The sequence below is a fragment of the Myiozetetes cayanensis genome, unplaced genomic scaffold, assembly GCF_022539395.1.
Source record: "Myiozetetes cayanensis isolate MyiCay16 unplaced genomic scaffold, myiCay2020 scf10, whole genome shotgun sequence".
Taxonomy (NCBI): domain Eukaryota; kingdom Metazoa; phylum Chordata; class Aves; order Passeriformes; family Tyrannidae; genus Myiozetetes; species Myiozetetes cayanensis.
In genome coordinates, this window is record NW_026086605.1 from 18416029 (window position 1) to 18438352 (window position 22324).

Genomic DNA, 22324 nt, shown 5'->3' on the forward strand with positions numbered 1-22324 from the left:
ATCTGCCCTTGGAAAATGAAAAATGTTGAGAAAATTATAAGATTTTGAAAAATCTGGTTCTATTTTGAACAGTTTGGCTTGTTAACATACTTGGTGATTTCCTTCCACTCTTCATTTTTATCCACACTTTTGGAAAGTTACAATTCCTAGTACTACTTCTCTGTGCCATCTATAACCTGGTTTAAAATACCATTTCAGAGGTAGAATTGTAGTGTCTACTAAAAGCAGGGGGAAATGCTGCACTTCTCCTTCTGATTTTAAGCAATTGGGAGCTTTCCAGGTGCCCAAAAGTGCTAAAAGCTTTCATTTCAAGATAGCTTTTTTGCTTTAGATCTTTCAGATGGCAAAATGAGAGCAGTAAGTTCTGAAGACAGTTTATATATCACCTATAACAATCACATCAGCTTTTTCCCAGAAGTTACAGTGACTTTTTACCCCAGAGCACTGACACGACTTTTTTTTCGCTGGATTAAATTCTGATCTAGAACTCCATACACAAATTTCATTTATCTTTGGCTGTTTGGGTTCACCCTCTCATGATGTAATTTAACCATAAGAGATTACCTGGATTCACTTCAACAGGGGAGGTTGTTTCATTTCTGTTTGATAGGAGAACCTGGAAAGAGACTAGGTGTGACTAGAGTAGAATATGCAGACAGGTGAACATAACTCAGAACCTTTTTGCAGAGAAAAACACAGATTAGAACTACGCTGCAAATAAATTTCTTCAAAATTCAAATAAACTCAGAAAGGAACCCAAAGCAACAAATGTCAACAATTAAGCAACAGGACTATTGTGTTTTCAAAGAAGACCCTGCATGAGGCCAGTTCTAGGATAAAAATCATACCACCAAGTCTACAGAAAACTGCCAGAATATAAGCTTTACAGAAAAGCTGCAAATGTCCTAGATATGGGAACCTCATATTGAAATGCTTCAGCTTCTGGTTGATAGTATTGGCACTTGGAAATTAGAAGGACAGACAACAGTACCTACCCCACATATACAGCTCAGTGTTTAGTTTAAACTATTCTAATTCCCCTTTTGATCTTTCACCAGTTCTAGCAGCACTAATAAGCACAAGACTAACAGGACAGTGCAGTCTTCTAACTGGACTCTGTTGCATATATTGGAAAGCGCTACATCCTTGAGATACTACAAGTGGAAAAGTATGGACAGGTTATACTGTCATCCGTCTGGGGAGGCTGTATACAAGAAAAGAGGGAAAATCATTCTGTTGCTGTTGAACACATTGCAGCCTCTCTTACCCTCTTAAAACCAGACCCCTTCAGTGGGTTCTCTATGCATGGTACAGCATATTGATGAGTCAGGTGATAAGAATCAGAGGAAAGAGATGCCCATATTTGTCAAAGGTTGGACTCCATGATCTTGGGGGTCTTTTCCAACCTTAATGATTTTGTGATTCTATAAAGTCACCAGTGCAGAAATTGTGCAACTCCTGCAAAAGCTTTCTACCTCACTCTTCATTCTCATCATTGCTGCTAGGGTGTTCACATGTTGAATCCTCCTCCTCATTCGTGAAGGCCCCTCATAACAATCAAGAATCCATCGTGGCTCCAAGGATTGTGATGCATCGCTCCATGGGCCCCTTCTGCAGAAAAGTTGCTCCTCAAGTATCATCCAGTCCTTGGCTGCTTTGCTGTAACCACACTGCTGCATCTGTGGGACAGAAACACTTTGTGCCATGTTTTGGACACTTCCTTTCCCTCAACCAGCAGTGGCACCACCCCAGTGATTTAGAGGGATCTACCCGGTGGGATAACTGCAGAGGGAACACTGCAGGTGTGGCAAACACAAGCCCAACTGACTGCTGTAAGTGTGCTGCAGAATATCTTGCTAATCAAACCAGTGATAGTTTGACTAGAAGATACGGTGATAAACATGTCACAAACTTGCAAATGGCTGCTTTCATTGGATTTCCAACTCAAGAGCAGTGAGTCAGAAGAACTGCATTGCAGAGGTTTTATTCCCTTCATTTTTTTCTGGCAAATGTGTCTGTCAAATGGCAACAACCATGCTTGCTGAAAACACAGTCTGAATGTCTCGGCCAGAAGTACACTGTGCTCCCTCCCAGCCATGCATAAGATTAATTATTTCTACTTAGTAGGTGTGTGCACTAAAATATCAATTTAAAGGAGAGAAGAGGTGAGATTTTCAAAGAAGGAAAAGCTTGTTGGTCTCTGATGACCAATCCTGAAACAGAAACACACCTGTGACATTTTACAGTCTGTAAGCTTGAGATCTCTTTGAAAAGTTTTACTGGCTGCTAAGGAAAAAAAAAGCTCATAGTCCTCACTTTCATTTCTGCCACTCTGAGAGTGAAACAATTCATTTAAACAAAAGAAAAAAAGGCTTCTGAAAATAAAGTGGGAAATCCAATTGCTGAGTGATGCTGTGTCACTCTTCAGTGGTAATGTCAGGGATGGAGTATTGTCTCATCAACTCTCAGCAATTCTTTATACATAATACTCCTCTCACTTCTAAAATGCCTGATTTCACAGAGTACTCCAAGAGCAACCTTTCAACAACAGAAAGCTGTTGCACAATATTCCTGTTCTTTACCTGTATGTGATTCTTGTACAAAGAGGCATACAGATCCTGCCCAATTCTTCGGTACTTTTCCATACATGACACAAATCCCTACAAGAAACATCAGAACACATTACACCAAGTTGCTGCAGGTATAAATTCTGTGAGGGACAGAAGCGGGCATTAGTTGCTTTGTCTTTTACAAGAACAAGTAGGGAATATGACCTGTGTCTGCAAGTTTGATGGCTCTCCAGATAGTATAATGATGAGGCAATCAGCTGAGAGCAATTTGCACACTTACACCATGGTCATGATCTTAACAAGGGTCATTAGTAGAACTACTCAGAAGGGAAAAGAAAACAGCAAATAACATTTAAGGCTTCTTCTTTTGGAGCTGACTTAGCACTGCAAGTAGCATAAAATACATTTATCTGTTTTAGAGACCCTGACTGAAGTCAGGATCCATAGTGATCCACCTGATCCTTTCTGCACAAACAGAAAGTACTAACAAAGGTATGGTCTGTGTTCCCTTTTCTAAAACAGGAAATGAACTGTTTCCAAGCACATTTTTGAGCTTTAGGAGCCTAAGTCCTCTGGCAACACGTGACTTGGTGTATAAATCCACTGTTTAATGGGATTGTGATGTGAATACATCTGAGCTAGCTCTAGAACTGGAAACTGAGAGTTGTGCTGGTGCAAGATGACACCCATAATAACTGCCTCTGTTCCTTTATGTTATTACAGACATTTTTATTTCCTGATCAGAAAGGCAAAGCATATGGAAAGGCTGAGTGTATAGCTGAAGCATTAAACAACTGCCAAGTAAGCTACTGGCTTGTTTCATTTTATTGCATGAAGACAACTGAAGAACCAATGTAGAACTCTGTTTTAACAGGCTGTCCAATACTCATGGGACTGTTTGAATCTTGTAACTCTAACTTTTCTAAGCAAGCACAAGAATAGATGCTTCAACTGTTGCTCTCCTTGCTCATTATCTCTTGGTGTAACTGCTGACAAGTGGCCACCTGGGAACAGTTCAGCATCACAACCTTCTTAATAACAATAACAGGTACAAATTCTCCTGTTTGGCAGTGTATTTTCTGGAAAAAGAATCTAGCTATCCTATTACAAATACATGGTGCTGTATCTGATATGGGCAAACTTGCTTTAAAATTTTTCAAAGAAAAGCTCTCCGAAAGAGCAACTTCTTTCTCCTCTTAAGTCAATGGTACAACATATTGGGTGGGACCTGACTCAGGATAAAGTTCCTAATCATTACTGAAAGAAGCAGAATCCCCAGAATTCACACAGTATCCAAATAAAACAGAAATATCTCTCCCATATGCCAGCCAAATATTTTTTAAGGATGCAGGGTTACTTGAACATGATTCTGAAGTCCATGTAAGATTGTTTGGCCTCCCCAGAAACTTTCAAAAGGTACACCAAAGCCATGAAATTAAAAAACAGGATTCAGAGTGGTTGACCATTAACTGCATTACAGAGAGTAGCAAAAGTATCTGTTCTTTGTTAAATACCTAAGGATTAAAGGTGGCAGAGAAGGCAGAAGCTGTCCAGAGATTACATAGGAGAGATGAGAGTGCCTCCAGTGCCATTTGAAGATTCTCATGACCACCTGAGCTTCCCTGGCAAAGGTGAGATTTCTGTGAGTCACAGCACAAGGCTCAACTGGCTGTGGAAGTCCCAGCCTCTCACTACCTAAAGCCACGGATCAGGTGGGTAATTTTTAAATGCATGGACTCTGTGCCCCACTGACGGTGATTCCTCACAGCAAACTGTCTATCTGCTGCTTGCACTGTGCTATAATTAAGTTAACATACAAGGTCTGTGTGGTGTGCTGATCACTGCTGGCTGCCAGCCAGGTCTGTACCCCTGCTGTGAAGTCACATTTATTGGTGTTTCCCTGCAGGAAGCTCCTGTTTTACACTGATGAAAGTCATTATATTTTTGTTTGTTTAAAGCATCATTAAACCTGTAATCACAGTTGTGGCCTCACAAAACTATTCCATAATTCATATAAAACTCCCATAAAGGCTGACCTAGAAAGCAACAGCATCTCTGCTGTTAAGACAGGCTCAGAACAGGAAAAGAGCTGAGATCAGCTGCATGTGGACATAGGGCAAAAGCCATTCAGAGTAGACAACCAATACCTCCAAGTATTAATAACCATTTTAGATACTCACAAGCTATTCAAGCCACATCAGTGCTATACTGGCAGCTGTTTTGATGGTGCTCATGGTCTGTGTTTCACTCATGGTCACCGTTCAGACCCCTAAGGTCAAAGCCCTCATTGCAAAGGTTCTCACTGACCCAACTCCTAGCCTTTGAAACATATGAAGGGTCCAAAGAAGGAAAAATTCTGCTAGCTACATCTGGTCAACTGAAGACTATCCACTTTGGTTTCCAAATGACCTACAGCTAGCCATCTTCTACCAGATGAACATGTCCCTATTGAACATCCCCACAGGAAAACCATTTGGTTGTAAAATGAAATGAACAGTTAACAAAACTGGAGATGACTGATTGGAAAAAACCCCAACACCTAAGCCAAACCAACAATCAGAAACAAAACCTGAAAGAGATATTCAATAAACATGGAGAATATAGACCAGGCTGTTATTTATTAAGTGTTCAGTCAAAACATTTACACATTAATCTCTAATGAACAACTAGTGCAAACAAGTTTCTAACAAATAAAGAAATTCCATTAAAAACATAGGTGTTTATCCTTTATTAAATACAACAGTGTCACAGTGTAGTATTTTAAACCAGAACAACATGTCAGCTTTGATAATTGTTAATGTAGTGTAACATAATACAAGGTTTGAGTTTCATACGCAGAAGAGCAAGTGTAAATATAAGAAATATAATGTGCGTTTTAGGAAAGGGCATGCTAAAAGGCCATATTGATCAAGCTTTTTCTAAAAACCTGAGTATGAAACCATGCTTTAAGTCTTTTTTATACAGATTTCTCTACTTTGCAGCCTTAGACAATCACATTTTAAGTAGAATCAGATCATTTTGCTGCCAACCAGTATTTAGTTTGAAAAGGTGATGGAATTTACAAGTTATTTTCCTTAATAAAAAACAAAAAAGCCCCATAGATTCAAAAACCTTTTCTCCTCTTGCTGTGTGGAGTCCTCATGCAAAGAGGAGAGAAAATGATTAGCACTGAGAAAATCTAGAGAGTGAATTTTCTATAATTTCTTTCAACTAAAGCAATTGAAAGACTGCTTGTAATGAGAAACAGTTAAAAAAAAAACCACACACAAAAAATAGTAAAAAAAAAAGTTTGAGGTGTGACTTCTAAGTTTACAAACCTCTACTGAGCTCTGGAATGCTTTATGTCTGATTTTTTAAAAAAAAGCATATAGATCACTTACCATTCCCACACCCCATAAATATTCAGGCTTGCCATAATAAACTCATGTTGCATGATACAGACACCACATATACCACAGTTCTTTCCTTAAGAAACATTATGTCCTTGAGGCTCTGCACTTTGAAGCTTTCTTTGGAGAATTAAAAGCTATGTGTTATATTACAGAACACACATGAACACAAAACTATGTGCCAAAACTCTTAACAAATGAAAATAAACTTCAAGACAAAACAATTTTGGACTTGTAAAAGACAAAAGGAAAGCCCAGATATTCAGATCCCTCACTATGTCAAGTGAATAATCCCACAGATGATAGTGACAATACCCACATACCTGTTTTGAAGCATGTGTTTTAAATCACCTCTTGGTAAGAGCTAGAACTAATGATAATGGTATCCTATTTTAGCTCTTCTGAGCAAAATAAATATCATAAACATATAAGCATACATAGCAAGGGCATTTCTGTAGAATCACAGCTATAACAAAAAAAAAGTACTGTACTCTTGTATAGTACTTTTCACCAGTACATCTCAGAGGTCTTTATGAAAGAGGTTAAAGTCTTTAGCTTATAGTTGTGGAAACTAAGACAAGTAAGTTTCTGGAACATCACAGAAGCATAGAATGGTCTGAGTTGGACAGGATCTTAAAGATCATCTAGTTCCAAGCTCGCTGCCATGGGCAGGGACACCTTCCACTAGACCAGATTACTCAGAGCTGCATCCAGCCTGGTCTTGAACACCTCCAGGGATGGAGAGAGTCCACAGCCTCCTGTCATTATGACCTGGTTGCAGGGGAAGAGGGGATGGTGATGTGGTAAACCCAACCTGAATCAATTTGAAACAGCCTGGTAAGCCTACAAAGAGGATGCATATGGTGACAGCATGCAGCAGTGGGAGAGGGGAACAATTTGATGAACCAGTTTGGAAATCCTTTCTATTCTTATGTTCCCAGTGGCAGAGAGTAAGCACTCTAATACAGCTGATTTACCAGGTATTAGATCTCATATTCCTGGAAGAGTCCATGTACCTTATTCTCCAACCTGGGCTTTCACAATTCTACAAGTAAGGCTTTTTAATCTAATTACAGCTATTCAAGAAATCACAAGAATTTTGGAAAGTATTCCATGGGTGTAGGAAAACATAACAGGGTTGTTAGGGACATAACAGGTATGTTAGGAACATACCACAAATTGCATTAAACAGCCTATATGACAGCGGCAAAGAGTTTGTGCACGGCAGAAACACATCTGATGACCCCGATTCAAGAAATCATGTGTTTAGGAATGTGCATGTATTTCTCAACTTTTATGTATAGGTTGTCTGCTAGTGAAGCGGAGCAGATTTGCCTTTAATCCAAGCATTTAAGATACAAACACAGAAAATATATGTGCAGCACTTGAACCTCACAAGTGACAATTAATAATACTTAAAACCTCTGTGGAGGGTGATTCCACAAGAAGGAAACCAGAAATTAGCATCATTAGAATGAGAAAAATTACATTATACTAATGCGATATATTTCACATCTTGAATCAAACAAAAAAAGCTGATTAAATAGAGCAGAAAAGCTGACTAAATAGAACGTAAAGGAAATGCCATTTTATAAAGAACAAATTGTTCAGTTTTTCTTATGTATATATTACCCAGCAGCTCAATATTAGGTTGCAACCACCTGTGGTGCAGCATTGCTCCTCTCAGCAGCCCTGTATCCCATCTCTGACCTCAGGACTGCATGCTCTAACCAGTGTGGATCTCCTGTCTCTGAGGATGTGACTTAGTCAGGAAGCAGATACTTTCTCACAAAAGCAAATGATTTTTGCAGTCCTCATCTAGAGCCAATAATCTTTTTATAGAAATTCCTGAACCACTATGACTCATACAGCCACAGGGTGAGATTGTCAGTAAAGTTTTGAGTCTAAACTCTTTTGACCTGTGAAACCTATCTTCTTATATTCATGGCAATTCTCATGCTCCTCCTTTTTCCACACATCTAATCAGAATTTCCCCTCCTGACATGTGCAATTAAAGCTCAATACTTCTGGTCCTTTTTTGCTAAATCACAGAGAATAAATCAATCAACCCCTTCCTCATCTGGCTCACAAGCAGAGGATAGGATTACAGCTACCATGGCAGCTTTACAAAGAAGCAGCCGAGTGTTATAGTAAATCAGTAAAGCTGGGTGAAGTCTCCAATTCACCAGCCCTGTTCTATGTGGATAGGAACAAAGTCCCTAACATCTCCAAGTCTACTACTGCTACTAAATCTAACACAGTGAATCAGAGACTGGGTACACTACTACCCTGTGCAAACAATAAACCACCCATCTTGTGACCAGACTACTTTTCAGGCAATCAAGTACACACTAGGAAACAAGTAGGTTTGTTTCATAAGAGGAAAAGTTGTTCCATTCGGTACAAAGTAAAAATCACTAAGCTGAGGAAGATAATGTTTTCCTTTGCAGATTAAAGAGGTTTATCCTAGTCCTTCATATACACTCTCCCCATTGATGGTTGTTCGCAGGCTCTTTTGAATCACAGAATTGTTATTGCCGTGTGGATTTTATTGTTGCTTTGCCAAAATTCATTTAGCTTTTCAACAGACTGAGTTCCAGCAGTTAAGTGTTGCATGGAAGCTTTGTGCCTCAACCCACTAGGAGGCTAATGCACAGTGCCAACTGCTCCTAAGGATCATGGATGGATTCCTGGCATTGCCAGTTGGTTGGGGAATAGCAGACTTAATGAGAAAATCCTCCATATTTCAGTGCATCATAAATGTGCCCACACACAGGGGCAGGTTTCAAAGGGTAACCCTAAAGTATGGTGTACATGTGATGAGACTTCCACACCGTATTTATCAGCTAAGCTCAGGAAGTACAGAAGCAGGTCTACTTCTACAGCAACTATATATATGTATGCACGTGTGCACACACACACAGTCCTTCAACAGATGATACTACTGAAGAGATTAATTCCTGAGAGAACAGATAACTTGTCTCCTAATAGCAAAAACACACAATGAAACTCAAGGCATGTTTGTTCTTTAAATCTATCTCTGAGAGTGACTTCTGTGACTTTGGGATAAGTCACTCAACCTCTTGAGGGCTCAGTTTCCATCCTGTTACAGTGGAGGCATTAGCTTCTACATCTAGGTAAAGGTGAAGGTCAGACTTTGGAACTATGGGGAATAGCAGTGGAGTCTCTTCTTGCCTTCACTTGTTCTTACTATTTTCCTATTACTATTTAAAATGCTGTCATCCTACAGGTGTATGTATCTTAGGGCTTTATTACTATCTCAATCCATTTGTCCAAAAACCTCATGCACATTTGAATCATGGATTTTATTTATGAAAAATGTGCTCTTCTTTAGCTGATGAAAGAATTCTGTAGGCATTAGCTTATTCTTAGAGCTCAGAATACAGAGTACAAAGAAACATCTCTCTCCTGATCCCCAAAACAATCTGTTTTCTAAAATTACTTAAATTTAAAGGTGACAAGATTACTTCTGGAGTTTTTTTAGTGCCTATAGTACAAGCTTCTCTGCAGTAGAAAGCATGAATAGAACACAGATAGGCACAACCAAACTGTAATTTGGCTAGCAAAGGTAAGAACAACAAGAAATGAATAGTCATAGATTTCAGCACAGTTAATATCCTATACCCTCACTTAGAAGAAATATTTACATCAATCTGGCAGAGATTTCTAGAACCTACCCTAATTTTCTGTTCTTTAATTTTCAATTTAAATTGCCACTTCAGGCTTTTGAATCAAACAATCCATATAAAGCAACTTAATTCAAACAATTTTGTTCTGAAATTATTATAAAGAAAATGTTGCACCAAAATCTTGGAAAGAAATAGACATATTTGAAATAAGAAATATGAAAAATTATTTGTCTTTCTGTGTATTCAGCAAAGAAAAAAGTAGTTTCAGTGGCTAGCACTTGTTTTATGGTTTCTCTGAAACTGAATAAAACTCCTCTTTCATCCATATTAACACTGTTTACTCATTTGGCATCATCTCTGTTATGCGAAAATAAAACTCTGCAACCAGCAGCTCTTGAAAGATGAGACTTTGATACCAACAGCTTTAAACATTAAATTCCACTCTCTGAAATCCTATATCCAAGCTTAAACCTGACCCAGACACAATCTCTAGCTTGAAAGGCAGAAGTATATTTAAAAAAAAAATATGCAAGAGAAATAACAGACATCATCTCATACAACGTAGAATTCAATGAAGGGACTTCGCTGCCACAGAACACCACTGAGTTTAAAAACACAGAAAAACTCCCTTTGAAGAATTACCCACAAAAAATCTGTAGGGGATAATATCACTTATATTGCAGGTTTTATGATGAAAAATAAATCAAGAAAGAAACAACTGATTTTTCTACTGTACATTGTGCTGTCGTACACTATCTCTGTAAAAACCTGTAATGAATTTTTAGGGAACAGACTGTGGGGTGAGGGACTTGTGAATCTGAGTCAGTCTAAAAGATTGTATTCATCTTCATACACTTCTATTCCAATTCTCTGTTAAAGAGTTATCTTCAGTAAATGTGGAAATTATTCCCATTCATTTCAGAAAGGTCAATTATTTGTATCACATAATATGAAATACCTCTGTATTCTGTTTTCATGCAAATCTCATCTTACATAGACCTGTTGAATTCTTTCTTTAAGATATTGTAAACGATCTGAAAATTATAAATGAGCAGTATTTCAGATATCCATGTAAGAGGACATAAAAATTTCTTTGTTCAAAGTTAAAGAAACTTTTTTCCAGCTTGCTGCAGCATGCTGTAATTTAGCTTTGAGCCAGTTATTAAACAAGACAATAATATTATAATGGAAATTGTTTAATATACATCATTAATAGTAAAGTGCCTGCTTTCATTGAAGTAAAAAAAATGTGTGCTATGAGCAGTTTTGAAATGAATATTTGATTCCAAAGTTCCCTTGTGCATTTAATGACATGCTAATTTACATTTTAATTACTTCCTAAGAAATCAAAGCATTTGTTGACAGAAGAACATAATGTCAACTTCACAGTGCACTGTTGGTGGATAGTTAATGAACTTAATTAGATAATTAGTGATGTTAATTATCCTTCTATTATAAAGATAAACATGTTACACAAATGATGCACTTTTCAAAGAAAAATCATTAAATGTTTGCTTGTTTTAACGCAGTTAACTTGAAAAACTGATGAAAGACCAGCTGAGTGATCGGTAAGAAAAAGATTTAAGTAATAATTGTGATCATGTTTCAAATATTTCTATCTTCTCCATTTCATCTACTATGAACAGCTAGGTTGGTCTTGCCCCTCCTTCCTGCAAAATTAGCAAGATATTTTGTTTATCAAGCTAAGGTTTTTTTCAACCCTGTTCTTCTTTTCACTACACTGAATACTTCCCGCCCCCCCTTAAACAACCATTCTCTGATGCAGTTGTTTGAAAACCAAGGCTCATCAGCATCATCCTTGATTTTACAGTCTGTTATTGAAAGATACTATAAAAATGGAGGAAAGAAATAGCTACTGCTTGAAGGCACTGGTCCAATACTTAGCTCTGAGTTCAGCTGCTGGTTATATAGGTCTTGGGTTATAACGGCAAAGGCTCTGTAAAATCATGTCTGTCAACTTGAGATAAAGCTTCTTTCTTACAGAAGTCAAAATGAGCTAACAGTGATTTTATGTCCTGGGGACAAGTCTTCAGTGCCCTGACAACAACCGTGGAATAAATCACCACCCTTCCACTTCAACATCAAACACTTTTGCTTGAAAAGCCTTCTTTAAAACTATGCTCTGAAATACAGATTTTTGCAAAGACATCTGTGCACAGACATCTACCTCTTCCCCAAAACCTGTAAACATGACTGTGACAGTGCGAAGCAAAACCGACAGTCAGGAGCAAATGGAGCCCCAGTGTTCTTCCCTGATGGAATCATGTGGAGTGAGAGCCCTGCCTCAGATAGGGCTGCATCCATATCTGTGAGGCAGCTATTATTTGTTTTAGGTAAGTAAGCCTAGCACTGTACAACAGACATTAAAAAACTCCTGTAAGTGTTGATGTAGAAATTTACATTTCCAGCACACAAGGAATTTAAGCCTATGGTTCAAATTCCCACTTGGGAGTTTGGTCAGGGGAAATGTTATATTTAAATACTTCTCAAAATACGGTGCAGTACTGCCCCAGGTGAATCACTAGTTATACTAGGTATACTAGCCATATTTATCACAAGGATGAGTGTTATATATGAAAGGATTTAAAAAAATTTTTTGCTGGCTGTGAAATTTGAAAGGATTGTTGTTCTTGGTATAACAAACCAATACTTTTCTGTAACAACACATTTAGTTGCTGGCCTAAGAGAAGCCTGGTGAATAAACACATAAGAAAACTGAAACAATCAATCAAACAAACAAAACACAACACCAAGCAAACAAAACCCCCACAAACAAAACCAAACCAAACAAAACCCCAAACAAATAAAAAACGATGACAAAAAAAAAACAATACCCAAACCAAAAACAAGCTGCCCATCAAAGTAGTAAAAAAATCCTTAAGAGTTCAAAACCTTCATTCTCCCATCACTTAATTGGGAGGAAGTCTCTTGAAGACTGACAAAACCAGCACAAAGGAGGTCAAATATATCTATAGCTGTCATCACAAGCGTATGTTTGCTGACTAAAATCCTAATGTAAAGTTTCTGGCTTTGCAATTACAAGTTAAGAGGTCTCTTAAACTTTTCATTCTGAAGACTGGGATTAACGAGACTTTTCTATTTCATTCTTTCAAGTTTTATGGGCCTCTGGCATAGAGGAATGTACCATAATGAATCAAAAGAAAAGAGGACAGACATGATCAAGCCTCCTGTAAAACTGAGGAGGCTCCACATTTCTTGTAAAGAATAGCAGCTATATCTACAGCTTTGAGGCATTGTATCTTACAGGAGCTAGAAGTAGGCAGCTTGCAGCCTTGCTCAGGCACTCCTAAAGAACCTCAGGACACTGCATGGTAGAAGCTGTTGACTGATTTATAGTTGACTGAAAGACAGGTATTACAGTGGTCTTTTGTTGCTCTTGCAGCTTGTTGAAGATATCAAAAACAATCAGTCATTGCTAACCTAAAAATTAAATTCATATCCTAGATTTTGACAGCAAAACCCAGTAACCAACCGTGGCTTTTTTTTTTTTCCTATTGAGCAAAGGTCTGAAATCTTGGCTTAATTTCTGCACTTTTCTCTGTAATATTTGCTTACTTAGGAAAGACCATGCTTAGCTCTCAGTAAATGCAAATATTTTTATTTCACTATGAGATTTAAAGTCTTTGACTCTCACCACATAGTTCAAACTGTTACTTTTCTTCCTGTTTCAACAAGGTGCCTATTGCTGTAGGACATAAGTTCTTAACTAGCAGTAGTGAAAACAGAGGCCAGTATCTACAGATCACTTTCCTAAGTGAATACAGAAGCCACCTGAGACACAGAAAATGATGCAAAATTGCATTATGGCACTTTTTAAAGTGACTAGCAAAGTGATCAAATATATGAGTTAGAAGCACAAATACCATTTATTTTTAATGTAACCTTTTATGTAACTTTTTTTCTGTAAATGTATGAAGGAAGAGGGCTGTTCAGAAGCAAATAAATTTTCGTCCTCTTAGATTTCACCTCTCTAAAAAGTGCATCAAACTCTGAAGAGAGACTCAAGGGAGAAAGTGGGAGGGGGAGAATGGAGAAGAACATTTGGAGCTGTAGCTTCCTATCTCATGGAGAAGAACAATTTGTCAGAGCTACGGAGCTGTCAGTACTTGACATGATAAGGAATAACACCAAGTGAGTAATGTTTCCTCCAAACCCAGCTCCTTTAATTACAAGCCGCTTCCTTGCAGAAGAGAGACAGAAGATGTAGAAACACCAATTTCATGCACTTGTGCCTGAATAATGTCTCCGTGCCGCCTTTTCCAGATGGCAACCTTTTCACTGGAGGAACTAATGATGTGGGCATATTTAGGGAAAAACCAATAACGGAGTCTTTAACCTTCAACAGCAAAAAGCATGTTGTACAAAATGTTCCTTGGGATACATTTACAAATATCAATTACATTGCTCACTGAGGTGTAATCAGCTGTAATAATCAAAATTAATTTTAAAAAATAATTAAACAGACCCTAGGGCAAATAGTCGACGCTCTTGTAGTATGACATCATGGTATACATATGTACCTGGGAAGAACTTGCTCCCTCTGTAAGCGGCAAAGTGATTTTAAGGAATGAGAAGAATGCTGTGGCATGCTAAGAAAACACTTGCAGCTCAGTAAGGTACTACCAGACACATTAGGTGGGTATCATAGTCTTCCTGGTCAGCACACCTGGAAGTGAACCAGGCATCACTGGGCATAAAGCTGCAATCTGCTATATCTTGAGCTACAGGGTTAAGTATCCCTAAGGTGATGCTATAATACAACTATCTCCTCAGCAGGAGACTTAATATGTTGAGCACTGCAACAACAAAAGCTTGGTTTAAAGCTCCAAATATTCTATTGATGCTCTGTTGGCCTACCCTATAGCTGGTTACTCTAGTTCTAACACACTTACAAGTAACGTCTATTTGGTGCTTTTTGTTCCTATTTTTGAAAAATGCTCAGCAAAAATATGGAAATTGCCCTTTCTCTCAGCAAAGGAGGAGCTCACAAATAGAAAAGATAGTTCAGCTGCATTGCTGACAGTATTACTCATACCCTCCAAATCCACCCTGGATTATATAGTACTTGTTTCTTTATCTTTAGGAGCTAAACCAAAATTAGGACCTTTAATACTTCATATAGAGTAGAAAATGGAAGGACAGTGCTATGATAATACCTGATGCTTTGTACTAATTCAATGTCTGAAGGACAAGGTTTACATAAGTGATGCAAGCAAGAAGCAGCAGCAAAGCTGGCATCTCCTCACCTTGCTCTGCCCCAAACAGAGCCCTGTAAGTACAAACATGCATGGGCTGATTAGGTTTTTCCTTTCAAATGCAATAATTGGACCTTATGCAAAAAATACGCATTATTACATTATATGTTAAGAGAACTTCTTCAACTCACTATTTCTTTGTGATTATTTATAGCAGCCTAGAAAAGGAACCTCAACTGCAATAGAGGTGTTTAGTTTACAATGGAACATGTGAATTAACAGACACACTCAGAAGCCTCCCAAATCCAGACAAACTCTCCAGAGTGATGTAAAAGGCAGACCAGTGAGCAAGCCAGAAAAGACAAAGTGTAAAATTTACCTCTGATTTGCACGTTATTTCCTTTGTGTTTCGGCCAGGCATGGACCTAATAGCTGAAGAGAGGCTTTCACTCCAGGAATTGTGCTTGCTCTGTGACAGGCCTGGCCCTAATTTGTTTTGGAGAAGCTTCTTTTCAGATGCTGTGGGCCAGAACAGACAAAAAAGCTTGTAAGACTTAAAGCTGAGCCTGTGAGAAGATAGAGGGGTTATATCCTCTTTACAGAAGACAAAACAACATGGCAGTGCCTCACTCCAGATGGACTGTTCTTCTATTTGTATGAGAATTGAATTAATACATAGTTCTCAGCTTTTTATTTAAAAGCCTCACAGAGGTCTGCCATAGATCAGTTTAATTACACAGACATGAACTTTGAATCACTTTAGCACTACACACATTTCAATGACCTTCTCCACCCAAATATCCTCTCTTTTAAATTTTCCTGTGTGATATGATTTAAGGAGATTTCTCTCTTTTGCAGCACAGCATGAGCCCTACAACACCACCAGGTGATAAGAGAAGGACTGGTTATGACACAGAACACAATCTCAGTCCTGAATGAGAGAAACTGACAATCTGCTTTAACTAGCAGGTGATGTGCAGGGGAAAGGTATAACCAAGGAACCGGTGGCTTTCCATCAGGCACTCTGTTTACTGCAATGTCTTTGCTTACTACAATGAATATTCTATAAAAAACAGAGACCTATCAAGTGCTGCCAAGCTTTTGCCATAATTTCTTCCCATAAAGGAGTGATCTCTGATATCTTCATGTCCCTTTCTTTGTCATTTCCTTTTACAGAAAGATCCATCTTGTAAGTGTCCTCCAGAGCCTGCCGCCTCTGAGAAATGAGCTGTTTCCAGATGATTTCTACTGTTCTCAGAATCTCCTGATGGACTAGAAACAAAAGAAACTATTAATGGAGAATCATTTTTTGTGTGAAGAATCAAGCAACAGATTAAGCAAAACCATGTTTTCTGGAACAGCACTGATCCAGAGTAACTGCTGGAGTCAGTTCATTTTTGTCTACTGCCTCCCCAAGTTCTAAGCCAGACTAGTTAGACAGACAGAAAACATCAGGACATTTCTTTTACAATATTTCAACTCCCTGAAAGAAACAAGCAGGAGTGACAGATCAGTCTAACTGGTTTCTACCTTGGAAAACAATCTCATCAGAATTTTGATGATCTTATTATCATACAGAGAATGCAAAAGCACATAAAGGACATTACTTTATGTTGCCAAACATCATTAGAGATGGTGGGGCAGAAGTAACCAAGTCATGAAACAATTTGACACAGCAGGAGGATACTGTACAAGGAAGTGCTGAGATGTTTGGCTGTATTTCCCTGCAAAACAGACTTACTTGGTTGCATCATAACCAAGACAATATATATTAAAAATAAGAAAAAAAGAGAACTGCTCTGCCACAGGATTCAGCTGACAGCCCTCACACTGAATTCAACCCAAAATTTCCCTATGTTTCTCTTAAAAAAGCAAAATGCTTCTTCCTGCGTGTAACAGACAGACACGAGCTCTCTATGGGTCTTGAAAAAAAGAAATAGAGCTACAAATAGTATGTATCTGGCCACTGACTGGCCATAACATGGAGGAGAGATCTCCAAACTGATATCCATTACTCCTGAGGATGTTGGGCATGACTTTTGAATAAAAAGGCATAATAATAATGGCCAGTCTTCGTGAGCAAAGATCCGGGGAAGGTCTCTACACCTTCCAGCCTGCGCATTGGATTTTTTTAGGTGAGACACAGTGTGCGCGGAACTGAGCCCACCCTTTAATCCTAAGGTTCATCTGCCGGGGCCAAGCGAGCTTGGACGGTGGCAGCGAGGTCCTCAGGTCGTAGATGGATTGCCTCTAAGGGCTAATGAGCTCCATCTGCCTGGGGAGTGTCCCTGACTGGGAATCGAACCCGGGCCTCAGCATTGACAGCACCGCACCCTTACCACTAGACCACCAGGGGCTCCCATATAAAAAAAAAAAGGCATGTAACACAAGTAATTGTTTAGCACAGCTTTCCTTTGTCTGTGATGTGCCTGCAATGTCTATACACTGAAAAGGAGACAAGTAACACTTGCACAAGCTGTTCTGATAACTGCTTAGGCCAGGCACTCTCCTGCTCTGTAAGCCAAAGGCAACTTGTGGCATAAATTACCATCATCTGGAGCAGGCAGGCTGCCCTTTTCCTCTTCACTGGGTGCAAGGAAAATTTGGTGATGAGAAGCCAGCTTTGGTTTTGCATCCACCCCAAAACCTTCTGAACAGCTGTGACAAAGATTAAAAAAAAAAAGGAGGGCAGGTGAGGAAACCAGATTTAAAACAGAGGACAGTAATAAAGCTACAGATGTTTCTATACATTAATTCATACTTGATTCATTTAGTAGATCAATATTTCCATGCTTGAGGGCTTACACCAATCACATAATACCACAGAATTTACAGGAAGTGGGAACTAACCACTGCTGGTCTGCTTTTCAAAGTCAAGGAGCAGTCACCAAGATCCTATAGGTCACTCTGCTGTACATACCTTATCCCTGCACTTCCTTCTGCACTTGTATCTACCATTCATCTCAATTAGATAAAACACAGGGTTGTACTACTGTAGCCAGCCTGCACCCAGTTTTCTTGCACCTTCACTGGGCATCTTATATGTCTTGTATGGCAACGCTGCCATTTTTATGTCTGATTTTCTTTTAATTATCACAGTTCTGATTCCCTGTGTTTGCTATGTTTGGCTTTTGGATAACACAAACACTTCTGTAATTAATTTTTTTAAAAAAAGTTTCTGTTTTTACTACATACAAGCAATCCTTACTCCATGTGTACAGTTTGGGCCTGGAAATTATTATCTGACTGGAATAAGAACAATCAAGAGAAGACATCAGGAACTGCTGCTCATTGCTCATGTGGTACTGTATTAATGGATTCAATTCAAACCACCTAAGTGGTACAGAAGGCTTTCAGTGAAACAAGAAACATCATTATAGTGAATAAACTACTGGCCTTTCACAAAACTAAGTTTCCAAAACAACTCCCCAGCCTACATTAGCAATAGTACATCTGGTATATCACCTGCAAGAACAGCAAACAAAGCATGTTCTAGCCCTACCCAAGTCAATGGCAAAACTTCCAACTTCAGTACAACCCAGACTTTACAGCTGAGGTCCAAGTAGCAATAACAGAAAGATTCACAAGATCTATGCACACTTTTATATATGTTTTAAAGGTACCCGCACACAAATAGCTGCTGAATCAGAAAAAACATCTCATTACATTAGCCCATGCAGATGTCTCAGAAAATGGCCACCTACATGCTTGTGGAGAGATTCTAGCCCACATCCCAGGAAGATTTCCAAATTCTCATTTTACTGATAGGCCTGTGAGCCAGCTCCACTGAAATCAGCTCAAGCTTGTTAACCCCAGTTACTACTCTGAAATAGGCTGCTGGAAATGCTGTATCAAGCTCAATCTCAGTTTCTAGTGATTCCTCAAAATTGATATTACCTAAGTTCTGTGAAATCTCTCCATCTGTACTCACTTCCATAGATACAGCACAGAGACATAAGCAAACATTATAACGAAATGAATGTTTGTACCTGCCCGAGTTCAGTTGGCAAAGGCAGTACATTAGGCAGATGATAAAATTATTATTTGAGTTGTAAGTTGCAAAAATAATGTCCCAGTGCTCCTGCAGGACATTGAGAGTGTTCAGGACGTTTAACTGTTCAGGCAGTGATTGTTGAGGTCTGGATAGGCAGCATAGGATGGCTCTGTTTAAACAGCTGTACAGGGCACTGAGTAAAACTTCCTTTTGAGAAACTGAGCTTTCTAAGACCTGTGAAAACACAAAACAGCAGAGTACTTGGCTTGCTCAAAGAACTCTTTCCCCAAAGATCCACATCTCCCACTTAATTTAAGCTGTTGCAAACTTATTTCAGCAGAACTCCCCTGAACTATGTTAGATACAAATTCAGTCTTTCTGTATTTCTGCTGAAGTCCCCAGAAGTGTGGAAGAGATTAATTTATTTCTGTTCAGCAACATGTACATAGCCAATAGACAGTGGCACAAAAGAGTGGCACAATATTATCCCTTCTTTATGCGGCACCATCTATCTCCATTATCATTATCATTTAGAGCTGTTATGTGCTCATGCAAGAAACCAGGAATAATAACAATCACCAAATGGATTCCAGCCTTCTTCTTGAGAATTGCAGTATCATAGCCTCAGTGTGAAACATCATGTTACAACGTGTTGATAAGAACTGAAAAAAAAAAAAAAAAATACCATGTGACTCACCCACATAATCTGTTTGACTGTGAAGATCAGGATTTGCTTGGGGTCAGCAGCAAACATTCTGCTGTTCAGCTTCTCAACCAACTTCTGAACAAAATAAGCAATATTCATCATGGATACAGGTGCAGCTGATTCTGAAGTAGCATGAGGGTCACTGCTCCCTGGAGGGGATACAAGAGGGTTGATTATTTCATAATGAGCTGAAATGAAAAAAATGTGAGATGTGAGGTTACCAGAGCTGAGAAGGAACAGTCTTATGCCATAATGTCTCAGAGCTGGGACATGTCTAAAAAAAGACTAGGTCTAACAGAAAAGAAACACCTTACTCAGACTGGATATGACAGCTCCATCTTAAGGATAGAATCAATCTTAATAAAATACTGTAATGGACAGGTCCAACTAATGACTCAGAAAGGAGAGCAGCAACAACTGAGTTGTTCGGGTTGTTTCCAGAAGCACTCAAGGATAAACCTAGGTTTCTTTCTAAGTACTCTCTTTTTAATATTCAGAATCTGTTCTCAAAAAGAGAGAAAAAAAATTATGAACCCACAATAATTTATGCAAACTGGCCTACAGCAAGAGAGAACAGAATGTCCAGCCTGCTGAGGTGGACTGTCCTTGTAGCTATTGTTTACAAACCTTTCTAGCAATAACACCTACATGCTAAATATAAGGTAGTTAATGACCTGATTCTCACCACTCACCTCTTGGTCTTGTTTTCCCCTCACCTTGGCTGGCAACATGGAAGATATCCATAGCAGACAGCAAAACTTTTGTCTGAAAATGTCTCTTCTGCTCACTGGTGGCATCTTCTGGAGAAGCCTATGTAGTTACAGTGTACATATTAGTACAGTAGGAAAACAGATAGAAAATCAGACTCAAATTCAGAAAGAGTGCATGTGTGGACAGCTACTGAGCAACAGATGAGATGGTAGAACTTCATAGCCTAGCTGGAAAAACAGGAAATCTCACTTAGGACTACACCATCTAGCTGATAGCCTACTCAGTTGCCCTCTGCACACTGAACAGAAACAAGGTTTTGTAAAGGACCATAATGTAGATTCTCAGCTGGTTCCCAAGAGGTCTTGTCCTCAGGGGCCTTCAGTTTCATTAACAGGCTCAGGATTAGACAGTTGGAAAGCCATACTCAGTTTAAACTGTGCCAAACCTTGGGGAAATTACTGTATAAACCTTTTGGGAACTGTTGCTCCACAAGATGATTTAACTCATGACAATTGCAGTCAAGCTTATGTTCATTGCTATTTGTATTACTAAGCTAAGTCAGCATCAGAACTCACATCTGGGATAACTAAACTATTGACAATTTGGAGCTGAAGCCTAAATTTTTCATTTTCTCTTTCTTCAGTCTACTCTGACTCTTTTGAGTGCTTTGACTCACTGAAATCCATATCTGGACTCATCTACTGAGGCTTGGATTGATCTGTACCTAAAGTGCAGACAGGGTTTTTTTCCTTTTGTCACTGTTAGCACTTTTTTAACTAGGTCACTAGCAAGATACATCCTGTCCTTTCACCCCCAGTGCAAGGTAGAGCAGCAAAGCCTGATGATAAGAGAAACCTCAAGAAGACGCTCCAGTGGATGCCCTTGTTTGTTTGCTGGGATGTTGAGAAGAGTATCCATCAGGAGGACTCGCACAAAATCCCACACTTGTTTCTTGGCAGGGTGTGGTAGGACTGGGAGAGAGGAGGGATCAGCACAGCCTTTTCCTTCGACAATGGCTGGACCATCAGGAGTCAAAAGGCCTTCAGATCCTCCCTGTGAAAGTAAACAGCAATACATCTAAATCAGAGTCTTCTTTAAATTGATTTTTTTTTTCCTCCTAATGACCTATCTCCAGTCTGAAGGGCTTGTGCTGGGTCATATACACATACCTTGGGTGGTCCTGAATGGAAAGCAACCATAGCCAAAGTTTTCAGGAAGTCAGGACAGTGCCACACAGGGTCCTGAGTATAACTGTGGTAGATCAAGCACAGAAACTGGATAACATTCCCTGGATAGGCAATCTCCCAGGAGACTTCTGCATCTGCAATAGGCTGAATACAAACAAATGTGCATTTGGTCAAGGCAGCATTCTTCTCTGAAGCAAACATGACACGGCCGTGGAGAAATGAGGCAAGGCATAGGCAGCCAATTCCCACCTTGCAGACTGAAGATACACCCAACCAGAAGATGACATGTCCTCATCATCAAGAATGAAAAAAATTTAGTGCTGCTATGGGTAAGATCAGTCTCTGTATTCAAAAGTTCATAAACATGAGCCCATCACATACTCTGCTACATAACCAGGGCAATAACAGTTCTGACCCTTTGAAGTCTGTGCTCACTGTTATGTTCAGCACTGCCCTGTGAGGGCAGAGGAGGACCAGGGATTACAGGTAAAGGCTGCCACTGACATCTGTCATACTTGGGCAGTTTATTCTGCCATTAACAGTGCACTGCCCTTGCAACAAAGCATTTACCTTGTCCACAGTGACTCTAACCATTTCCAGCAGTAAAACAGCTGCCTCTGCACACAACCCCATTTTGAGGACATTCTCTGTAAGGTGGTGCTGCAAGATCCACTGCAACATAGACTCAAGATCTTTCTACACAGAAAGAGAGATATTTGATTAAGAGATGGGAATTATATACAATACATCAAGAACAAAGCCTGCTTTCTCCACATCAGAAAAAAACCCAAGACAACTTCTCCTCCAGCTCCTCCCTCTTCTATTAAATGTGTAACATTTAACACCTTTATTAACAATTTTGTTCCAAACACAAATTTTC

At 39.1% G+C, this 22324-nt stretch overlaps 1 protein-coding gene across 1 annotated transcript in view; it reads right to left on the reverse strand.

Moving 5' to 3' along the window:
- Nucleotides 1–22324, reverse strand: part of WDFY4 (WDFY family member 4) — a 122594-nt gene that overhangs the window by 53765 nt on the left and 46505 nt on the right. The window contains exons 31-42 of the mRNA XM_050305270.1: nt 22015–22140; nt 21427–21588; nt 21113–21310; nt 20239–20356; nt 19538–19695; nt 18836–19074; nt 17395–17504; nt 15927–16118; nt 15226–15365; nt 2583–2660; nt 1476–1679; nt 565–616 (exon numbers count right to left, since the gene is read on the reverse strand). Coding sequence (XP_050161227.1) covers nt 565–616; nt 1476–1679; nt 2583–2660; nt 15226–15365; nt 15927–16118; nt 17395–17504; nt 18836–19074; nt 19538–19695; nt 20239–20356; nt 21113–21310; nt 21427–21588; nt 22015–22140 — 1777 coding nt within the window. The remainder of the gene's footprint in view (nt 1–564; nt 617–1475; nt 1680–2582; nt 2661–15225; nt 15366–15926; nt 16119–17394; nt 17505–18835; nt 19075–19537; nt 19696–20238; nt 20357–21112; nt 21311–21426; nt 21589–22014; nt 22141–22324) is intronic.